Genomic DNA, 21,836 nt, shown 5'->3' with positions numbered 1-21,836 from the left:
AAAAACAACTTGTATTTTAAGGTAAACTTTAACAGTATTTAAGCACAAACCAATGAGTAATGATGAGATGTGATTAGTTACAGATAATACACACATGCACACTAATGATGTGGGATCTCAGGAGAATCCTGGCATCATTGAGAAAAGAAACGATTACAGCAACGTTTGTCTGTGATGAACAGTCATATGAACACGACTTAACATCCAGGGACATGCACAGATAGACTCTAGGTGGTGCTAGGGCACCTGCCCTTTGACCTCTTGACCAGAAGTGCCCTTTTGAAAAAAAAGGGGAAAAAAAGTTGTTGTTTTTTCAGTTTACAGCAGGGGTCTTCAACATGGGGTCCTCAGAGTTACTACAGGGGGTCCGCCAAATCTTAATGTGATATGATTTTTCTTTTTACCATAACCACTCAAAACCTAGCATCCCTTTTCTGAGGAGAACTTTAGCCAAAAATAGCAGATCTACAAGCCCACAACGCCTCGCGCTGCGAGGCGTTGTGGGCTTGTAGATCGGCTATTTTTGGCAAAGAGGTATAGGTGTAGAGGGAAGAAAGAGCATACCAAGTAAACAAAAAAAAGTATAATTTACTTGAGCACCTGCCCCTCAAAATGTCTGTGCATGCCACTGTTTACATCCACATTCAGTAAATAACAAGTTACAAAGTAAAACACAAGCCATGTTAGTAAAAAAAAAAATACTAATCAAATGATATACTTTTTGGAGAATAAAAACTGGCCCACTTACTAGAGACCAAGTAGTTTGGTTTTAAAAGTGTTTTAAAATTGTAATTTCACAGATTTGCTCCAAGTGAGTAAACATGATTAGTAATGAACGAAATTAGATCCTAAAAAAAAATAACCCCTTATAAGAACGTCATAATACAAATATAAAACATGACATCTAGGAAGAATGAAGAACATGTCATTTTGTTAAATTAAATAGAGAAAAGAGATTAAAAAGAGTTGCTGGCAGCAGACCGTTCACCATAGTGAGGTAGATAACTGTTGAGATCCAGGTTGATAATGATAATAACAGCACCATTTTGTCCATGATGGACAAGAAACACCGACGTCAGTTTGTATTTCTTATTGCCTGAAATTAATCATGAAACTGAAAACAAGGATTTTGGAGGACAGGATAAGGAGGCGGCGCCCCCTACTGTGTGACACCGTGCAATGCCTAGAAGAGCCTGGTTCATACTTCGTCACGCGATGAAAATAGCCGACCCACAAGCTCTCACATGTGGGTCTGCTATTCTCAGCCGTTCTCGGCTCTACGCACAGCAGCCATATTGGAAAGAAACTGGGCCTCTTCCTTACTTCCTTCACAGGTTTTACCAATGATGCTAATGAAGGCTCTGTTCCATTTCATGAAGTGAAGACAGTTGCTCTCAAACCTTTTAATTTCTAAGACCCCCATAACTCTGAGAGTGTACAAATGGAACCAAATGGACCCTTACGGGTCCATTTGGTTCCATTTGTACACAGAGTTACACACTTTTTAAGGGGCCATTTGGAACCCCCTCAAGGAACCATGAGGGTCCCTGGACCACACTTTGAGACCCACTGGTGTAGCAGAGTGTTTCCAGTGAGTCAGCACCTTGACTCTGTTTGACCAGAATGGGACAGAGCCTTCATTAGCATCGTTGGTAACACCCGTATAGCAAGTAAGAAGAGGCCCAATTTCTCTCCAAAATGGCTGCTGAGCATAGAGCATATTAGGCTTATTGCTGCATCACAACGCTAGCACATTCTGAGAATGAGTGATGCTCCAATGCAGAGTCTATGGACACAGCATTGGGTCGCTCAAAAGTTAGCACCAAAGTTGAGGAAACCTCAACTTTCGATATCAAAGCGTGCTGTTCTCTGAGGCACGTGTAGCGTGTAAGCATAATTATGTGTGTACACTACAGAAGAATACTACTGTACTGTAACGTAGTTGCTCAACCTTCAGTCATTTCACATCTACAGCTGCTAGTTAAAAACGTTTACATAAAAATGAGCCGTTGCAATGAAGTCTGTTTCTTCACGCACGCACGCACGCACGCACGCACGCACGCACGCACGCACGCACACACGCACACACGCGCACACACACACACACACACACACACACACACGTTGACAGAAGGTGACATGCTGTCACTCATAACCTGGGACATGTTTAGCTGCTGGTGTGAATGCGTGTCATGTCTGAATTAATAATTCTTCACACACGACACATTAGATTTAACGTTTGTGTCGGCAAGTGATGCCGTTTAACCACATTAACCCTAACGTCTCTATTTGGGACAATTTTAAAAAGGTTTCCACCTTTTTTACGTTTTTTAAATTGCAAAAGCAGAAGATCTACAAGCTCACAACGTGTCACATTGCGACACGTGAGCTTGTAGATCTGCCGTTTTCATAATTTGTCGTATGACAAAGCATGTCAATTTAGGAGCACTTAAAGGAGCACTCCATCCATTTTCAATCTTCATATAATTGGTCCTCACTAATGCTCATTATAATGTGTTAGCATTTCTGTCTCCTCACCCTGTGTCTCAGAGGAGGGCTGTGTGGACAGTTCAGAAACCTGCCTACCAGTGACATCATCGATGGGGAATCCAAGCAAGTAGAAAAAATACAGCCTTTTCTTTACCGGAAAGTTAGCATTCTGAAATAGAAGCCAATGTTCTTGCATTAATAAAAGATTTTATAAAATTGTTTGAAATCTTGTTTGGAAAAAGAAAAATCTTGTGCGAGGCGTTGTGGGCTTGTAGATCGGCTATTTTTGGCAAAGAGGTATAGGTGTAGAGGGAAAAAAAGAGCAGACCAAGTAAACAAAAAGAAGTATAATTTACTTGAGCACCTGCCCCTCAAAATGTCTGTGCACGCCACTGGATGATGTCATTGGTAGGCAGGTTTCTGAACCGTCCACAGCCCTCCTGTGAGACACAGAGTGAGGAGACAGACATGGAGACATGTCTCATGATGAATCAGAGAGGACCCGTTGTATGACATGAAGGCTCCTTTGAGCCTCAGATGGCAGATTGACATTCAAAGTAGTCCTTCAGTGGAGCGAAGAGGTGACGAATGACGGGAACGCTCCACGAGCGACCCAGGACCTTCTGCCTCTGGTTCTTCCCCATGTTGTTCACGTCCGTGTAGTGTTTGGGGAAACCGAAGATCCTGGAAATCACAGAAGTCATGATTAACCCATTCAAATCCGGGTACGCATACTGTGTCATTTCTTTTAAAGCTATAACCAGGGATGCACATAACAGGTGCGCATGCGCACCCAAAATAAACAATGCGCGGCACATCAGACGACGCGAGGCGCTTTTGCGTACCAACAGCTGGGACAGGAATTTCCAAGCTTTTATTTTTTAGCAAAAATAAAAAATAAAAGCCTGGAGATCGAGGCTAGGAATTTACTTCCTGAAGCCACACTCACACAATCACTCTAAAGCACGCGTCGGCCCCATGTACAGCCATTAGGCGCAGGAGGAGGGGACGCATGCTGCACGTTGTGCAGAGTGTTGCCTCGCATCGTGACACACAGATACGCTGCGCGACTCGTCACCGATGATGAACGCACCGTAATGGTGCAAAATATGCCGTGAACGTCCCAATCTGGCGGATAAAAGCAGCGCAGCACAGGACACCAACCTTGGGGGGTTCACCAAACGGCGTGAGAAAAAAAAACGGCGAAAAACGTCGGAATTCGGAAGCAGAGCGTCCTTTTTTCTCGCGCACCCCCGCCCCCCCCCCCCACCCCCTCGTTGACAAAATTGTCCCGGTGGGCACCGTGCTGAACCCCCCCCCCCCCCCCCCCCCCCCGTTGACAAAACGGGACGGGACCATGTATTTGGTGCGCACCAAGTCACATCTCCAGGTGCTTCATCTGAGTACTAGACCTAAAAAGTTATGTGCACCCCTGGCCATAACCATTATTTTATCTTTGGGCTATTTAAAAATAGCAGCTATACTCGCACTGTGTGCCACGCTACGAGCTTGCAGTTTGTTTTGTATATCAACAGTTTTGTTTTTTTAATATTGCTATAATATCAGTGGTTCTCAAACTTTTTTCATGTCAAGGACCACCCACAATGATATGCATTTGTCCATGGACCTACATATTCAAAGATTTGCACACATTTTCATGTTTTAAAGAGGTGGTGCCATGGTTTTGCACTTTTTCTGTTTTTCATGTGTTGACATGCATAAGGAGAAGGACTTACTGCTCCATGATTGTTATGACATGCATAAGGAGAAGGACTTACTGCTTCATGATTGTTATGACATGCATAAGGAGAAGGACTTACTGCTTCATGATTGTTATGACATGCATAAGGAGAAGGACTTACTGCTTCATGATTGTTATGACGTGCATAAGGAGAAAGACTTACTGCTTCATGATTGTTATGACATGCATAAGGAGAAGGACTTACTGCTCCCTGATTGTTATGACATGCATAAGGAGAAAGACTTACTGCTCCATCTCGGTGCACCAGAGGTAGTCCTCCTTGTTGTTCATGCTGACGGGGAGAGGACCCATCTTCCCCTGCCTGATGGAGTTGGACTTGGTAGTAATGGTCCTCACTTTGTCAAACTGAGAGAAATAGATGAAGAGTTTTTAGCCACGTTTGTTTACTTGGTAGCAGCGTTGATTTTGTCGAGTAAAACTATGACGAAAAACGTTCCGTTGACTACCTTTTTTCAATGACAAAAACGAGAAAAAAAAAGCTACGATGACTAAAACTAAGACTAAATATGTTGACAATTTCGTTAACAAATACAAACTAGACTAAAAAGTGAGGGACGAGTGGAGAAGAGATCCAGTTAAAACAAAAAGACAAGTCATTTTATGTTTGGTTGCTCTCGGGTGTTGCGCTCTGAAAATAGCAGATCTACAAGCTCACAACGCGTCGCGCTGCGACGCGTTGTGAGCTTGTAGATCGGCTATTTTCAGCATGCAACCAAGTGTAAAATCAGCCATTATGACGCCATCAAGGCACCGCCACAATACATTTTAGTCGACTAAATCAACTGTAGATTTAGTCGACTATAATCTTATGAGATTTAGTCGACTAAAACTAGACAAAAACTTCAGATGACTAAAATATGACTAAAACTAAATGGGATTTTATTCAAAAGACTATGACTAAAACTAAACTACTTTGCTGTCAAAATCAACACTGCTTGGTAGTAATGGTCACTTTGTCAAAGTGAGAGAAACAGGTCTGTTATATCAGTGCTTCTCAAACGTAGTTTCAAAGACCTCCAGGTTTGGTATGCATTAGGTTACAGAGCTGTAAGGGTCCATTTGGACCCCTGGGACCCCCTGGGACCACCTCAAGGACACCTGGACCCCACTTTGAGAATCACTGTCTTGATTTGAGTTGAAATGCAACTGTCAATTTCTTAGGACATTTCCATGTAATTATGTACTCGTTGTACACTAGTTGTGTCTCTCGCACAGGAACCCGGGTTCTGACCCGGGTAGGACAAAAATGTACATATCGTAGCTTTAATTACAGATAAGTAACAGATCGGTATCCATAAGAAACAATATTGAGAATATGTAATTATACATTACATACTATCTTAACTTGGAACACCAAAAGGATCTCTGCCTCAATTAGTTTGTGTTCAGAGTGTCGCAGATCTTTCTAGTTCATTGTTTTAGAAGTTACGTTTCTCATCAACTCAACCAAACTGACCTATTCCGTTTGTCTATGTAACTATTCATATTTGCATGGTTCTCACATAAAACTCAAATAAATGAGCGGTTTCAGCTGAACACCTTATGTTCCCTATAACTAGTCTACTACATAATTGCATGATCCCTTACATGAAGAATTAACAATGTAAAAAAAACAATTTAGAAAATGATCATTATAAAATAATAGGAAAGTTAAATGCTCTGGAACGAATGTGGGACCAAATCGTTACTTCTCCAATTGTCTTTGTTGAATTGTAAGCAGATGAATGATCATATACATAAAGTAAACATAGGTTCACAGTAACGAGGAACAGCGATATAAAGATAGAAGCCTTTTGTTAAATCTTAGTTCTTTACCTTTGCAACTCGTCCAATTTCTAAGCAGTCCTGGAGGTTGACTTTATCATCCAGAGACGTGGCCAGAGGTCTAAGATGATCAAATGTGAAAACACATGATTTTAACAAGATGTGTGAGACACGGGAGCAGTGGTGTAAAGTAGATACAAAGTACATTTACTCAGGTACTGTACTTAAGTAAAATGTTGAGGTATTTTACTTCCAAATTGCAGTGCTTTTACTTCTACTCCACTACATCTCAGAGGCAAATATTATACTTTTACAATTATTTGAAAACTTTAGTTACTAGTTACTTTGTAGATTGTGAGAATAGAGAGCATGCTGCTTGTGTTATGGTGTGTGTATGGTGTGTGTGTATGGTGTGTGTTATGGTGTGTGTATGGTGTGTTATGGTGTACCTGTTCATGCCGGGGAGGTTTCCCCAAAAGTATCGAGCTCTGTGGGCGGGGCTGACCTTCACCGCATCGATGAAAATGGGGTTACACTGAAAATAGTCATAAAAATAAAAGCAGTTGGAAAAATAAATACAACTGTCATTGAACTAATCCAGTGATAATAAACATGAGGTCTAGGGCAGTGGTTCTCAATCTTTGTCAAGGACCCCTGGGGGTCCCCGGACCCCACTCTGAGAACCAATTACATTACATTACAGTCATTTAGCAGACGCTTTTATCCAAAGCGACTTACAATAAGTGCATTCAACATAGGTAGGGAACGAAACTACTAATCACCAGAAGTCTGAAGTGCATTTCCTGCAAAAACAAGCAACCAAGAGTATACCTAGCGCCAGTGGCGGAGCGTCCGGGGAGGCAAGGGAGGCGGCCGCCTCCCGGCCCGCGACCCGGTCGCCGCGACCGGGCCGGGGCCGCGACCTCTCCGCGGCGCCTCTCCGCCTCTCATTTAATTAAAGCATTATTATAACCCTAACCTAACCCTAAAACCGAAATAAAGTGACAAAAAGCCCCCCAAAAGGTGACCCGACCCGACCCAAACCCGCAAAATTTTCCGCGCGCTTTGCGCGCGGGATGTGCACCCACGCACGCGCGCTGCGCGCGGGTGCGTGGTGGCACGGGGGGGGCCTGATCACTGTGCTCTGCCTCCCGGCCCGGCTTTCAGTTGTTCCGCCACTGCCTAGCGCTAAGGTAAAAGTGCAATATATCAGCTACCTACTTTCTTAAACAGATGACACAAAATAGCAAAATCAAATGAGCAAGAGCTAAAACAAATAAGTGTATTGACTAAACAAGATCCAATAAAATAATGCAACAATAAAACAAGAGTTCGTACAACTAGTTAACAACAAGTAGGCCAGGAAAAGAGGAAGGGTAGTGTTTCCTGAAGAGGTGGGTTTTCAGCCTGCGGCGAAAGATGGGCAGTGACTCTGCTGTCCTGACATCAGTGGGAAGTTCATTCCACCACTGTGGGGCCAGAACAGAAAAAAAGTTGTGACCGTGTGGATCGGCCAGAAGGACCCTTGGGCGACGAGGCAATCAGTCGCTCGAGGTGGCAGACCGAAGTGGTCGGGCAGGGGTGTAGGCATCGACCATAGCCCGGAGGTAAGAAGGAGCTGTTCATTTCACTGCCCTATAGGCTAGCACCAGGGTTTTAAACTGGATGCGAGCCGCTACAGGGAGCCAGTGTAGAGAACGGAGAAGGATAGTTGTGTGGGAGAACTTGGGGCGGTTGAACACCAGACGAGCCGCAGCTTTCTGAACAAGCTCCAGAGGTCTGATGGCAGATGCCGGAGCACCAGCAAGGAGGGAGTTGCAGTAGTCCAGGTGGGAGATGACAAGAGCCTGGATGAGCACCTGGGCTGCCTTCTCCGTGAGGAAGGGGCGAATCCTCCTGATGTTGTAGAGGAGGAATCTGCAGGACCGTGTCACTGATGCGATGTTTGCCGAGAACGTCAGTTGATCGTCCAGGGTCACACCCAGATTCTTTGCAGTCCGAGTTGACGCCACCACAGATTATCAATGGTGATGGCCATGTCTCGGTGCGGACAGCCCTTCCCCGGGAGGAACATCAGCTCGGTCTTGTCCAGGTTGATCTTCAGGTGGTGCGTCGACATCCACTCCGAGATGTCAGCTAGATAAGCAGCAATGCGTGCCTCCACTTGTGTGTCAGAGGGGGGGAATGGGAAATTGTCAAATAATATAAGAAAGAGGGCAAAATTGTGAAAATACCAGATGTACAAGCTCACAACGCCTTGCGTTGCGAGGCATTGTGAGCTTGTAGATCTGCTATTTTCACAATATTTATCTGTGGAGTCAAACCAAATGGGGGGTCCCCCCAGTTCAAATATGATTATTTTGTGGGGTCAGTGACCTGCCAACTCTCCTGTTTTTTTCTGTTATCTGACGGTCTGAGGTTGGCAGGTATGCCCGGCCTGAAAAGGTTGAGAACCACTGACATGGTGCGCGTCAAACCGGAGGGCCTTGAAATGAAAAAATAAGCTGAGCAATAAGTGAAGTAATCCATCAGCACAGCCTATCTATCCCATAATCATTCACCTCCAGGAAGCGACAGATGTCCGCCTTGTCGTTGGCCGCCATGAACACCACGTTCTCAAACAGCCAGAAGAACGGCCGGTCGTCGTCCTCTTTGGGTCTCAGCATGGTCAGGATCCTGTAGAACTCGAAGAAGAGACGTCCCGTTCCCTCTGGAGGCAAAGAGAGGACCACAGGGTTAGACAGGGTTACACAGGGTTAGACAGGGTTACACAGGGTTACACAGGGTTAGACAGGGTTACACAGGGTTAGACAGGGTTAGACAGGGTTGGACAGGGTTAAGGCAGGTACACACTGCAGGATATTTGGTCCGATTTTGCTGTCGCCGACCTTTTTTGGCGCTCGCCGACAAAACCTCCCGATCTAACACAGATCGGCCTTTGATCGGCGAGCTAATGCTCGCTGTGTGTGAAAGGCTCCGCGAGACGATCTGGCCGCGATTATCCGCTCTGCGACGGCTTTCAGACCGTTTTCAGATAACTACCCTGTTAGATATTCAGCTCTGTCCCAGACAGGACAGCAGACAATATCATACAATATGAAAGGAGCTGCGACCACCTTGCGAGGAGATGCACGCTACAGCCAATGAGAGCACATTACAACAACCGTGGCTATGGAAGGTTGGTGGACCTGACCACAACAAACAGATCCCCCAAAAAAGCAACTACACTTTCAAGCAACTTTACAGAAATGTATATGTATTGGGTCTGACTCTGGAGACAGCATCCTAGTGAACTATCCTACAGTGTGTAATCCCTGGTCGGGGATCAATCTATAGGGTGAAAACTAGAGTTGCACCGATACCAATACGGTATCGGTATCGGCTACCGATATGACTTATTTCACGTATCGGATATCGGACATGACATAATCGATCCACGTTCCGATAAAAAAAAGTTATAAAAAAAAAAGTTTTTTTTAAAAAGTAAAAAAAAAAAAAGTAAAAAAAAAAAATCTCTGGTTTATAAATATATATAATATAATCACGCAATTGTAAGACCATAACCAAACGTTTTAGCAAATTACTATTAGATAAAACGATCCTGCAAACTTTTTTTCGTCGCTTCTCCAGTCTTTTCTGACGGCCCTCACAGCATGTGAAGACCGTAGACTGAATACCAAAACGCTCGTCCCAAAACACAGTAGCCCCAGCTAAATATGCCTAAACGCCCTAAACGTAACCTCAGTAAAACGGTGCAAAAACCTAACCTTATCCCTAAACTTAACCTCAGTAATGTATCCACCTGTTTCCTAGGCTTTACACTGTGTTCCACTTCCTGTCTTTTGACCCAATGAAATCCAATGAAACCGGTCAGATGACTAATGATATCCAATGAAATCCGACAGGAAGTGGAAAACACACAGCCAAGAAACAGGTGAATACCTAACCCTAAACGTATGTATAACCTTATCCCCAGTAAAACAAATACAAGAACCACTGGTCCGTGAAAAAACAATCATGAGTTTTGGTGCGGGGCTTCCATTTACCTACAGACACGCAGTAGCCCCGCTCAGGGAAGTGTTTTCGTCTGGTGGAGCGTGGAGACGGCACAAAGTAAACATGTCCTCTGTTGTTGATAATGTTGGCTTTCGCAGCCTGATCGAACACCTTGAGCCAAAATATAATATCCCCTCCAGGAAATACATATCAGAGACTGCTTTACCAGATCTTCGCGGTTACCAGATCGTAGTTTCGGTCGTAGTTTCACTACTGACATCTGGTCCTCTGCCGTTAGCCCAATGTCGCTAATAAGTCTCACCGTACATTTAGTCCAGGGGCCAACACTGATATTTTCACAAATTGGTACCACCTAAGGTGACCGTAAAGTTTTTGTATTTTTGTCTTCCTACATGTCTCTAGTTTATATTTTGGTATGATAACCCTTCCAATCTTGTAGCTTAATGGCAGTTATCACTACCTACCGGCTAATGTATCCGGTAGGAGACACTAAGTAGAATCTTTGTGTCTCCTACACCCGGGCATCAAATTATTGCGACAAAAAACAAAATAAATCCATGTATTCAAGGCTTCATGGGGTGTGCAATTGATAACTTCTCAGATTTTTGATGTTTGCAAAAAGACTGCTTTCCATAAGCTTGTAAAAGTTGACCCTCCTTCGGTCTAGGGCGGTCATAGCTGAATGGGTAGAGAGTCCCCCTGGGAAACTTAAAGAGGAGTTCACCCAAAAAATGATTTATTTTCTATCAATTGCACACCCCATGAAGCCTTGAATACATGGATATATTTTGTTTTTTGTCGCAATAATTTGATGCCCGGGTGTAGGAGACACAAAGATTCTACTTTGTGTCTCCTACCGGATACATTAGCCGGTAGGTAGTGATAACTGCCATTAAGCTACAAGATTGGAAGGGTTATCATACCAAAATATAAACTAGAGACATGTAGGAAGACAAAAATACAAAAACTTTACGGTCACCTTAGGTGGTACCAAAATATGGCTTGGCCCCTGGACTAATTGGGTGAGTGCGGAGAATTATGCTTTTAACAGCGTGGTGCTGCAGGTTAAAGAGTGCAGGGGCTCACACACCAGCGAGTTGATTAAAACCACAATGAAGGAGATGCTGGATAACTGGAAGATCCTGCTTCCCGCAGGACACAAAACGTCTTCAGCAAGACTGAACGCCTTGCTGAAGACGTTTTGTGTCCTGCTTTAGCTCTAATAGCTCATCTATATGATTAAAAAGCCTACTATGATAAAAAAAAAGCCTACTGGAACAGAAACGAGCCCTCTGTGCATGATATCAAGCGGACCACAACCTGCCAGCAACACTGTCTGCCAACGAGTGGTCATTGTTGGAAAAAACAGTGACAGTACAGGAACCCTTTTTAAAAAAAAAATGTTTTAATTGTTATTGCACTTTCAAATATTCTGTTAAAAAAATGAGTAGCCACTTTTTTTTACATTTGCCAATTAAATATTTGCACTGCCAGGCACTTGTTTAACTTTAAAAAGCCACGATGAGATGTGATTGCCTTGTTTACAGTGGTTGCTGCTGCATTACAACAGACCTACAGTATTTTTTTTATTTTGTGTTTAATACAATTTTAAGAAGCAGCTAAGTATGCACATTGTTTTAATTTATTATTTGTAGGTATTTTCTTTTGGTGATAGATCATAGTGTATTTGTTTTTTTTCTACTGTTATTGTACTTTAAAATATTCAGTAATAAATGTCTTTAATTGAAAGGTAATGCATTTTTTTTGTATTTAAAGTTTTGCTCGGATATCGGCATATATATCGGATATCGAAAAATATCCTAATTGATATATCGGATCGGAATTGAAAAAAACTGTATCGGTGCATCTCTAGTGAAAACCACAACGATATATGACAGCCGATTTCAAGAAATAAACTCCTGCAGTGTGTAATGCTCAACGATCAGACGACCCCCGACCACTTTAAAGTCCTACAGTGTGTACCTGCCCTTAGACAGGGTTAATAGAGACGTCCCGTTCCCTCTGGAGGCAAAGAGGAACGACAGCGGACAGACAATGTTGTCAGTGTCTGACAGAAACCTTGAATGTCCAACAACTGTTACTTTTCAGGAAATGTAAAAATGTGCAGATATAAATGATGATATTATAAAACATACATTAACCACTTTAGCCCATATTTTATACATAGGCTATTTGAAAATAGCCGATCTACAAGTAGAAGATCTGCTATTTTCAAACATTGTAGTACTTTTACTTTTGGTACTTTAAGTATATTTTGATGCCGATACTTCTGCACTTTTACTCAAGTAACATTTTGAACACACGTCTTTTACTTGTAACATGAGTACTTGGACCATAGACAGGTCGTTCTGTGAGTGAGAACTTACCCATCAGCCCTTTCCTCAGTGGGTTGACCATAGACAGGTCGTTACAGGGACTTCCTCCTATCAGCAGGTCAAACGGTCCCCATTCTGCCAACTGCAACATGACAGCAGAGGTTACACGTTAGCTTCAGTAAATCACACTGAACCACTTTAAATCACATTGTGAGTTTCTTCTTTCTTTTTAAATATTGTGTCACTCTGTATCATAGGTCTTCAACAGGGGGTCCGGGACCCCACCTTGGGGGTCCTCAGAGTTACTACAGGGGGTCCGCCAAATCTTTGTGTGATATGTTTTTTATTTTTTTTACCTTAACAACTTGAACCCTAGCATCCCTTTTCTGAGGACAACTTTAGCCAAAAAAATAGCAGATCTACAAGCTCGTACGAGCTTGTAGATCGGCTATTTTTGGAGGTATAGGTGTAGAGGGGAAAAACGCGCAGACCAAGAAAACAAAAAAAGTTCTGAGACACAATATAGAGGGGGTCCCTGCTTCATCTCTCTCTCAGCTAGGGGGTCCTTCGCCTGAAAACGTTGAAGACCCCTGCTCTGTATATTAAAAGATGCAGTAAGTGATTTTTTTTGTGTTAAAAGTGTTAAAAAAATCTCTATTCTGATAGTAATCATTGCTGTAGAGTTTGTTAAGTAACAGGCGTCTCCCCATCTCTCCTGTTCTTTAGTGAAACAGAAAATGCATTTCATTTCTGAACACCAATTTCATACAATCAGGACAGAGAGCTCGTACAGGATACAGGATAGACAAGTGAAACCGGAAGAAATTGGAAAAACTATCAAATTGAAGCTGATGAATGGGTAATGAGTAATGGCCATGCGTACAGACACAAATTGGCCCTCATTTATCAACGCAGCATATAAACCGGCGTATATTTTTCCATACAGATGTGCCACTTCAAAACTTCACATGTCCTGCCATCGCCAAGACAGTACATTTTCAGGGGATTCCCAGGGCAATAAGAGGGACAAAGAAGGGCATTTAAAATTATGAATTATTTTGATGATCACTGCTTTTATGATGCTAATTAATTTGAGCAACTCTTCAAATCACCTTTCGCCTCATAATGAGTCTGACACCTTCTCAACACACATTCTTTTGTTCTCATGCATATGGGTGTCTGTTGAAGGGAAAAACGGGGGGGTTTAGTGACAACTTATTTTCAGGGGCAAAACAGTGCAATTTTAAGGGCAGAACAGGGAGGAAAACATGCCTTTTCAGGCCACTTTCAGGGAAAGAACAGTAACGTGTGAAGTTTTGAAGTGGCACATCTGTATATTCGGCCGTACACCAACGTCGAAGTCACATTTATCAACGCATCCTACACAGCTGATCCGAGCATACACTTGGTCCCAGCGTTGATAAATGTCACGGCTGAAACCGAGCGTCATTTAAATAACACGCCCTTAAATATTCACAAAACGCCCGACTTCACGACATGAAGAACCAGAATACGACCCAAAAAAAGCATGACAAGCCAATAAGAAACAGTTCCCCCGCTACACACGCACACGCCCCTCTCTCTCTCACACACACACACACACACACACACACACACAGCTGTAACACTCCGTAGCGTAGCGGTACATGAGACTCGGGCGGAATGCAGTGATTCCGTGCCGCCACGTTAATATTGGAGCGTCGGGTTTATATCCTTAACCCAGCCAGGTTGTGTAGCCTACATAACTCTCTATGACATAACTCCATAACATAGGACAAGCTACTGTAAGTTTGTAGACCTCACTGTCAGTGAAAAGATGGTCGGGGCTCCCGAAAAGTCTCTCGCAAAAGCGCTGCTGCGCTGAAAATAGCAGATCTACAAGCTCACAACGCGTCGCAATGCGACCTGTTGTGAGCTTGTATATCTGCTATTTTCTATGCAGCCAGATCTACAATCTTATCTGAAAGACTGTTAAAGCAAAAGCAGTTTGTTTAAATTACTTTATAAAATGTTATATTTTCACAGGGATTATTTATTAGTGTAGATATACATTTATGAGTGGATATATGTGTCCATGCCTGTCAGACAGTCAGACAGACAATGTTGCTCCACAGGTCTAGAATGGAATAAACGGGTGCAGCCAAAGTCAACAACTGGTCTTGACCAGACGTGAGATTTCAGCGTAAAAGGAAGAAGCCCACGTCAGGATATATTGATAAATGCCGAAAGGTGCGGTGATCTCGCCGTACACCCATTATTTGGGCTGCACCGCGTTGATAAATGAGGGCCACTGTCTTTATATTAACAACTGAGCAGAGGAGGCTATGAATGTTGTTGCTACAAAGTTTACGTAAGTCTTACGTGTTTCCTGGTGATGGTTCGCACGTCGTTGATGTGTTCCACCTTGCCGTGATGTTTGACCATCCCCACGGCGATGGAGTCCTCACAGATCTCTGAGGCGATGTAGCGATCGATCTTGAAGCCGAGTTGTTTAAGCGTCAGGTATCCTGTCATGACACACACACCCATCACACACGTTAAGCACACATACTGTAAGCCTCGTGCCCATGATGACCCGCCTGATTCCAACACACTGTGCTGGTCATTTTAGATTTTAACCACTTTAACCATTATATCTTATACTTGGGCTATTCATAAATAGCTATTAAAACTTGATCTAACTCAAGGTCTATCCACGTACGTTTTAAGCTGTGGCGGACCCGGGATGGAGTTATGAAATGTTTCTACTGTACCATTCATCCTAAGATATCATAACATCATAGAAAAGGTAAGAAAACCTTAGTCCAACATTCTCCTTTAAGCCCCATTTTATACTCTACTACATGGGTCTTCAACAGGGGGTCCGGGACCCCTAGGGGGTCCTGTACTCAGAGTTACTACAGGGGGTCCGCCAAATCTTTGTGTAATATGATTATTTTTTTTACATTAACCACTTGAACCCTAGCATCCCTTTTCTGAGGAGAACTTTAGTTAAAGGTGTAGAGGGAAAAAAGAGCAGCAAAAGTTTATCTGAAACACAATTTTATACAATATAGAGGGGGTCCCTGCTTCATCTCTCTCTCAGCTAGGGGGTCCTTGGCCTGAAAACGTTGAAGACCCCTGCTCTACTATAGTGAAAATAGCTTATGCACCAGCTCACAGTCAGCTTGTAGATGATCCCTACATATGAATCTTTTATATCCAATGATATTTCAGGTATCTACATACTAATTTGTCTGATTGAGGCCACTGATAGACATGTATTGAACATACTTTACTGCACATACATACGTACGCCTGGCATGGTGTCATTGAATAAAGCTTTACCGACCTGTTGCAATGCCATCAAAGAGGGACAACACCTTCAGCGGTCTGCGCTGTTGAGCAGGGATGGAGGGATACAGTCTGTGGGGCTCCTGTGAAATGAATCAAAACAGTAATATCATCAGGTGTTATAGCATGAACATTAAATTCAAACTTTTGTGTGCGACAGATTCAAAACAAATGAACTGAGAGATGCTACACCTGTTACACCCGCACCACATGCTGTGTAAGTGTAAGCATGGGGCAAGGTTTTGGACAACACTGCAAAACGGGTCGCTCTACTGAATACGGTGGTGATTGGCTGCCTGCCCGTCAATGTACACAGAGCCAATGGACGAGCACCCTGCTGCCCACTATTGTTGTGTCGGGGTTGGTGTTTTTTTCCCCTCGTTTTTTCAGGCATTGTTTTTCTAGGAGAGGTGAGATCGCACTTGGGGTGGCCACCGCCACCCTTGCCTCTACAGTGAATACGCCACAAGTGTAGATGCAAATGGGATTAAAACTGCTAAGTGTTAGGGGCCGTATCCAGAACACCTTTTGAGTTGGCAGTAGCAGTCTGCCATGTATTTCTATGGTAAAGATGCGCTTCCCAGCACCGGCCATTGCGACTGATTGTATGTGACAACCTGATAATTTAAAACCTCACGTTGAATCGTTATCACAACCATGAGAAGTCCTTGTTTACATTGTTTCAGATAAGCTATTTGTGCTAATAACTTTCATTCAGCAATGGCCGTGCCATAGCTGAATCAAGTGACCCCCATAGACCCCCAATATGGTATCAAATGGGGTCTGTGGCCCCAAAGCATTTCAAACTGAAGTTAAAAAGCTTGAGAATCACTGCTTTAACCCATTAAGACCGGGAAAGCATCTGTGTCATTTTAGATTCGTTTGGCTATTAAAATAAATCAGATTTACAAGCTCATAGTGCGGCACCAAGTGCCGCACTATGAGCTTGTACTGTAGATCTGCTATTTTAGAAAAATAGTGAAAATGTGTGCAAATCTTTGAATATATGTAATTTTAAAGCGAACATTTGTAACTCAAATCTTTACTTCTGGGGGATTCTACAAATGTCTTCTAAAACAGTCAAGGACCCCCAAAATGATAAGTAATTTGGCTGTGGACCCCCCATCTCAACATGTTTTGTTCCAGGGACCCCCCAGAAGCAAAGATTTGAGTAAAAAATGTTCCCTTAAAAAAATAATAAAAGATTTGCACACATTTCCACGATTTTTCAAAAATAGCAGATCTACAAGCTCATAGCGTGGCACTCGGTGAGCTTGTAGATCTGCTATTTTTGAATAGCCAAAGAAATCTTAAAATTACACATATGCGTACCCGGTCTTAATGAGTTTAAGTGGCTGTGAGAGAGAGAGAGAGAGAGAGAGAGAGAGAGAGAGAGACAGAGAGAGAGAGAGAGCGGGGAATTTTCGGTCCACTCACAAATGCAAAAGCACTGTTGTTGGTGAAGAACTGCTGGACCTTGGTGGACCAGTCTGCTCTGCGCTTGAGGTGTCCTCCTCCGTCACACTGGGTGGGATCGCACACGAAGCAGCTCCACGGATCAATGTCCTTCAGCTTGTCAAAGGTCTCTGGAGCCACCAGCGTGTCCAGACAGTCCTTACAGAAACACCTGGGTGAGAGAGGAGAGAGAGAGAGAGAGAGAGAGAGAGAAAGAGAGAGAGAGAGAGAGAGAGAGAGAGAACATGTCTACTGTGAAGGGATTTCTTATTGGTGTGAGACGTGGTGTTGTCCTATTCAATCCGGAGAAAGCATCTGTGTGTCATTTTAAGATTTCTTTGGCTGTTCAAAAATAGCAGATCTACAAACTCATAGCATGAGCTTGTAGATCTGCTATTTTTGAAAGATCGTGAAAATGTGTGCAAATCTTTGAATATATATATTTTTAAAGCGAACATTTGTAACTCAAATCTTTGCTTCTGGTGAATTCTACAAAATGTCTTTGAAATTACATTTTTGAAAAAACATTAATAATATCAGTGGTTCTCAAACTTTTTCATGTCAAGGACCACCCAAAATATTCTCAAAATATTTTGTTCCAAGGACCCCCAGAAGCAAAGATTTGAGTTAAAAATGTTCACTTTAAAAGAATATATATAATCAAAGATTTGCAACAAAAAAAAATCACAGATCTACGAGCTTGTAGATCTGCTATTTTTTGGGGCAAATCACACAACAGTGAGCTGAATGAACTGACAGGCACACAGAACATGCTAACTGGATGGCATTCAAATGTAGGCTTGACCTAAGCTGCCCTAGGTTCTTTTGGACTAAGAGAACTAGTGTTATTGACATAACAATCTAAGTCTAACTCGTCTCAGAGTTTCTCCTATGAGAAACACGTTTTAAAGCTGGAATCCATAACTTTATGTAGTGAATACAGTTCTTGACCAACGGTGTACGGTACAGTATGGTAATACATAACTGCCACACAAAACAGTGTCCTTAGGGTTTCCCAAGGAGGCAAAGATCCAATGCAAAACCACTGTACAATACAAAAGTAGTTTTAATTCAACTTTTTGTTTAGGCAAACAAACTCTTCCTCTGGCAGCAATGGAGGAAGAGTTCTTGTGCTCGAAACGCGTTGCTGAGTAGTCTGTAGGACGTTTTAACTGTACCGTGATCTCCCTGTTTTTGGCAATATAATATAACTAACTGTGTGGTCTGTGGTGGTTGTAGTTGGTCGACCTGCTCTTCAATAGGCTCTATGCACAGCAGCCATATTATCACTTCCTTCACAGGTGTTACCAATGATACTAATGAAGGCTCTGTTCCATTTAGTGTAACACAGTGGTTTCCACGACCCCCAAACTCTGAGAGTGTACAAATGGAACCAAATGGACCCTTACGGGTCCATTTGGTTCCATTTGTACACTCTCAGAGTTACACACCTGTAAGGGACCATTTGGAAGCCCATGACCCCAACTGTAGACCCACTGGTGTAACAGAGTGTTTCCAGGGAGCCAACATGCACAATATCAGCACCCTGACTCTGTTTGACCATGAATGGAACAGAGCCTTCATCAGTATCATTGGTAACACCTGTGAATGTCTTCATAATATGGCTGCTGTGAATAGAGCCTATTGAGACATTTTAGATCGTGTGGTCTGGTATGACACCTACTGGTTGACATGAGGTACTGAAAAAAACATTTATCAGCTTCATTTATCAGTTATGTGTTCCAAGTGTGTCTATATCACTTCTCTATCCTGATTAGGTCAAACTGGTATCCTGACCTGAAAATGAATTCTTCTGTTTACTAAGAGAGAGACATGGAGACCGCTGTTACGGAACAAACACTCTACAGCGACAAATACTATCACGTTATAGAGCTATTTAACACTTATTTTATCAAAAAATAAAATCACTTTAATGCGTTATTGCAGGGGTCTTCGACCTTTTCAGGCCAAGGACCCCCTAACAGAGAGAGAGATGAAGCAGGGACCCCCACTACATATTACATAAAATTGTGTTGCAGATTAAAGCTTTTCATAGATGTTGTATTCATATTAATGTGTATTTTCAGACATTTAACGACTTAAACCGTCAATACTTAGTAAACTTTCACTCTGTACTTGGTCTGCTCTTTTTCCCCTCTTTGCCGAAAATAGCCGATCTACAAGCTGCGAGGCGTTGTGAGCTTGTAGATCGGCTATTTTCGGCTAAAGTTGTCCTTAGAATAGGGATGATAGGGTTCAAGTGGTTAATGTAAAACACAATGATCCCATCACACAGAGATTTGGCGGACCCCCTGTAGCAACTCTGAGGACCCCCTAGGGATCCCGGACCCCCTGTTGAAGACCCCTGCGTTATTGTGTGTTTACCTGCAGCAGCTGGCGATGCCACAGAGAATGACCTCCTTTCCTGCACAACACACAGTACAATAGGACTGGTAGCCGTCCTCATCGTAGCGATACAGAGTCTCAATGAAGTTCTCCTGGAAAAACAACCAGAAAGCACAGTGTTTGGCAGTGGTGTAAAGTAACTAAGTACATTTACTCAAGTATTGTACTTAAGTGAAATTTTGGTGGTTTGGTTTGAGGTATTTTTTACTTTACTGGAGTACGGTATTTCCAGGTTTCAGTACTTTTACTTCTGCTCCACTACATCTCAGCGACAAATATTGTACTCCACTACAATTATTTGAAAACTGCATGCTATGAGCTTGTAGATCTGCTATTTTTATCTTGAAAAAGCGTGCAAATCTTTGAATATATATATATTTTTAAACGAGCATTTGTAACTCAAATCTTCGTTAAAACCCCCCATCTCAAAATATGTTGTTCCAGGGACCCCCCAGACGCAAAGATTTGAGTTAAAAGCTTTAAAAGATATATATATATATATATATATTCAAAGATTTTTCTAAATCTGCAGATCTACAAGCTCATAGCGCTGCACTATCAGCTATTTTTTGAAACGCCAGAGAAATCTTAAAATGACACAGATGTGTTCCCGGTCTTAATGGGTTAAACTATTTAATCCTAATGATGTACGACGACCAGCGGTCATCTAAAGTGTCATGATGGTGACATTATTACCTTGCACTTCAGACACAGGTTTCCTTCAAACAGAGGATGATCCACCTCGGTGTCAGGACCTCCACACGACAAACAGAATTCTGGGGAAAAAATGATAAAACATCAACTTAATAATGAACTTAAAAACGGAGCGACTCCCTATCCTCATTCAAAACCACCATGAGCACCTGTCCCAACTTACAACAGGACCTAGGACGGACAGGGGGTAAAACATACTCTCTCACTCTCTCGGAGACAATAATGTGTTGTCTCTAACCATATCGCAGTCCTCACCGTTATTATAACCAAAAAACAAATAAACCAAAACATACCTTCAAGCGTCTTCTTGTTCTTGACAATATATTGAATCATTGCGTCTGTAAAGTTGAACAAAGGAAATATTAGTTAAACAATGTTCCTCAAACTCTGATACATATACACATAATCATCTTTGGCTCAACCGCTCGTCTCTCCCAAGCACTTGGCCCCCTCCATGCTAATTCTAATAAGCAAGTTAGTAGGGTTGTAAAGGGCAGTTTTTATCAGCTTAGAACCATAGCCAAGCTAAACCCTATTTTAACACATACAGACTAGGCCTGTCAAAAAAAATCGATTCATGAATAAATCGCGATTCTTAATGCCACGATTTTAAAAATCGAATCAAAATATTAAAATCGATTTTTTTATTTAAAAAAAAAAAAAAAAAAAAAATTTTTCTTTTTTTTTAATAAGTTAGTACCTTTTTCACTGGCACTTTGTCTGAAATCAATGTCAGAAAGACTGACTGACATGATCTGGCTGCATTGAAGTGTATGATTCAACTTTTCATGGTTTATATTATATTAAAATGTTCTAGTATAATTAAAGCAAAGTGATTTGGGGTAGAAAATCGCAATAAATCGCAGAATCGAATATCAATTAATCGCAGAATCGCAATTTTAATCGAATCGGCACCCTAGAAAATCGCAATAAATCGCAGAATCGAATCGAATATCAATTAATCGCAGAATCGCAATTTTAATCGAATCGGCACCCTAGGAATCGATTTTGAATCGAATCGTGAGGTAAGTGAATCGTGACACCCCTAATACAGACCTATGCTATAGCTATAGTCACAGTAACCCATGATTTATCACCTCTCGTTTGGACTACTGTAATTCCCTATATCTGGGGCTCCCCCTAGTCCACCATCTCCTGGTTACAGATGGTTAAAAATTCAGCTGCTAGACTCATTACTGGAGCAAAGAAACAAGAACATATTACCCCTGCGCTGGCAAAACTGCACTGGTTACCAGTAACATTTAGAATTGAGTTTAAGCGGCCCCTCAGGTCTTCAAGTGCTGACCTGCTCGAGGTGCCTACAATGACTTAAATTAATAAAAAAACACGGTGAAGCAGCATTCTGCTTCTACGGACCGACAGCGTGGAATAAATTCCCATTACACCTAAGACAGGCAGCCTCTGTCGATAGCTTTAAACCACAGCTCAAGACCTACTTATTCACTCTTGCTTTTAGCTGATGTTTTTTTGTTGATTTTTAAATCTCTGTGCTCTCAAGGTGCTATACAAATAAAGTGTATTATTATTATTATTATTAT

At 42.3% G+C, this 21,836-nt stretch overlaps 1 protein-coding gene across 1 annotated transcript in view; it reads right to left on the bottom strand.

Annotated features, from left to right (window-relative positions):
• Nucleotides 1-2,860: 2,860 nt before the first annotated feature.
• dnmt3ba (DNA (cytosine-5-)-methyltransferase 3 beta, duplicate a) overlaps nucleotides 2,861-21,836 on the bottom strand; it is a 43,621-nt gene continuing 24,645 nt past the window's right edge. Inside the window, exons 16-27 of the mRNA XM_084070170.1 lie at nucleotides 20,571-20,615; nucleotides 20,260-20,339; nucleotides 19,543-19,655; nucleotides 17,140-17,329; nucleotides 15,701-15,785; nucleotides 14,731-14,876; nucleotides 12,421-12,511; nucleotides 8,578-8,726; nucleotides 6,466-6,551; nucleotides 6,068-6,137; nucleotides 4,479-4,597; nucleotides 2,861-3,174 (exon numbers count right to left, since the gene is read on the bottom strand). Of these exons, the coding sequence (XP_083926296.1) occupies nucleotides 3,024-3,174; nucleotides 4,479-4,597; nucleotides 6,068-6,137; nucleotides 6,466-6,551; nucleotides 8,578-8,726; nucleotides 12,421-12,511; nucleotides 14,731-14,876; nucleotides 15,701-15,785; nucleotides 17,140-17,329; nucleotides 19,543-19,655; nucleotides 20,260-20,339; nucleotides 20,571-20,615 (1,325 nt within the window). The 3' untranslated portion in view covers nucleotides 2,861-3,023. The remainder of the gene's footprint in view (nucleotides 3,175-4,478; nucleotides 4,598-6,067; nucleotides 6,138-6,465; nucleotides 6,552-8,577; nucleotides 8,727-12,420; nucleotides 12,512-14,730; nucleotides 14,877-15,700; nucleotides 15,786-17,139; nucleotides 17,330-19,542; nucleotides 19,656-20,259; nucleotides 20,340-20,570; nucleotides 20,616-21,836) is intronic.

The sequence above is a fragment of the Gymnoscopelus microlampas genome (genome assembly GCF_963454915.1).
Source record: "Gymnoscopelus microlampas genome assembly, chromosome: 10".
Lineage (NCBI taxonomy): Eukaryota > Metazoa > Chordata > Actinopteri > Myctophiformes > Myctophidae > Gymnoscopelus > Gymnoscopelus microlampas.
The sequence above is the reverse complement of the archived record's forward strand: the minus strand, read 5'-3'. Positions and strand labels throughout refer to the sequence as shown.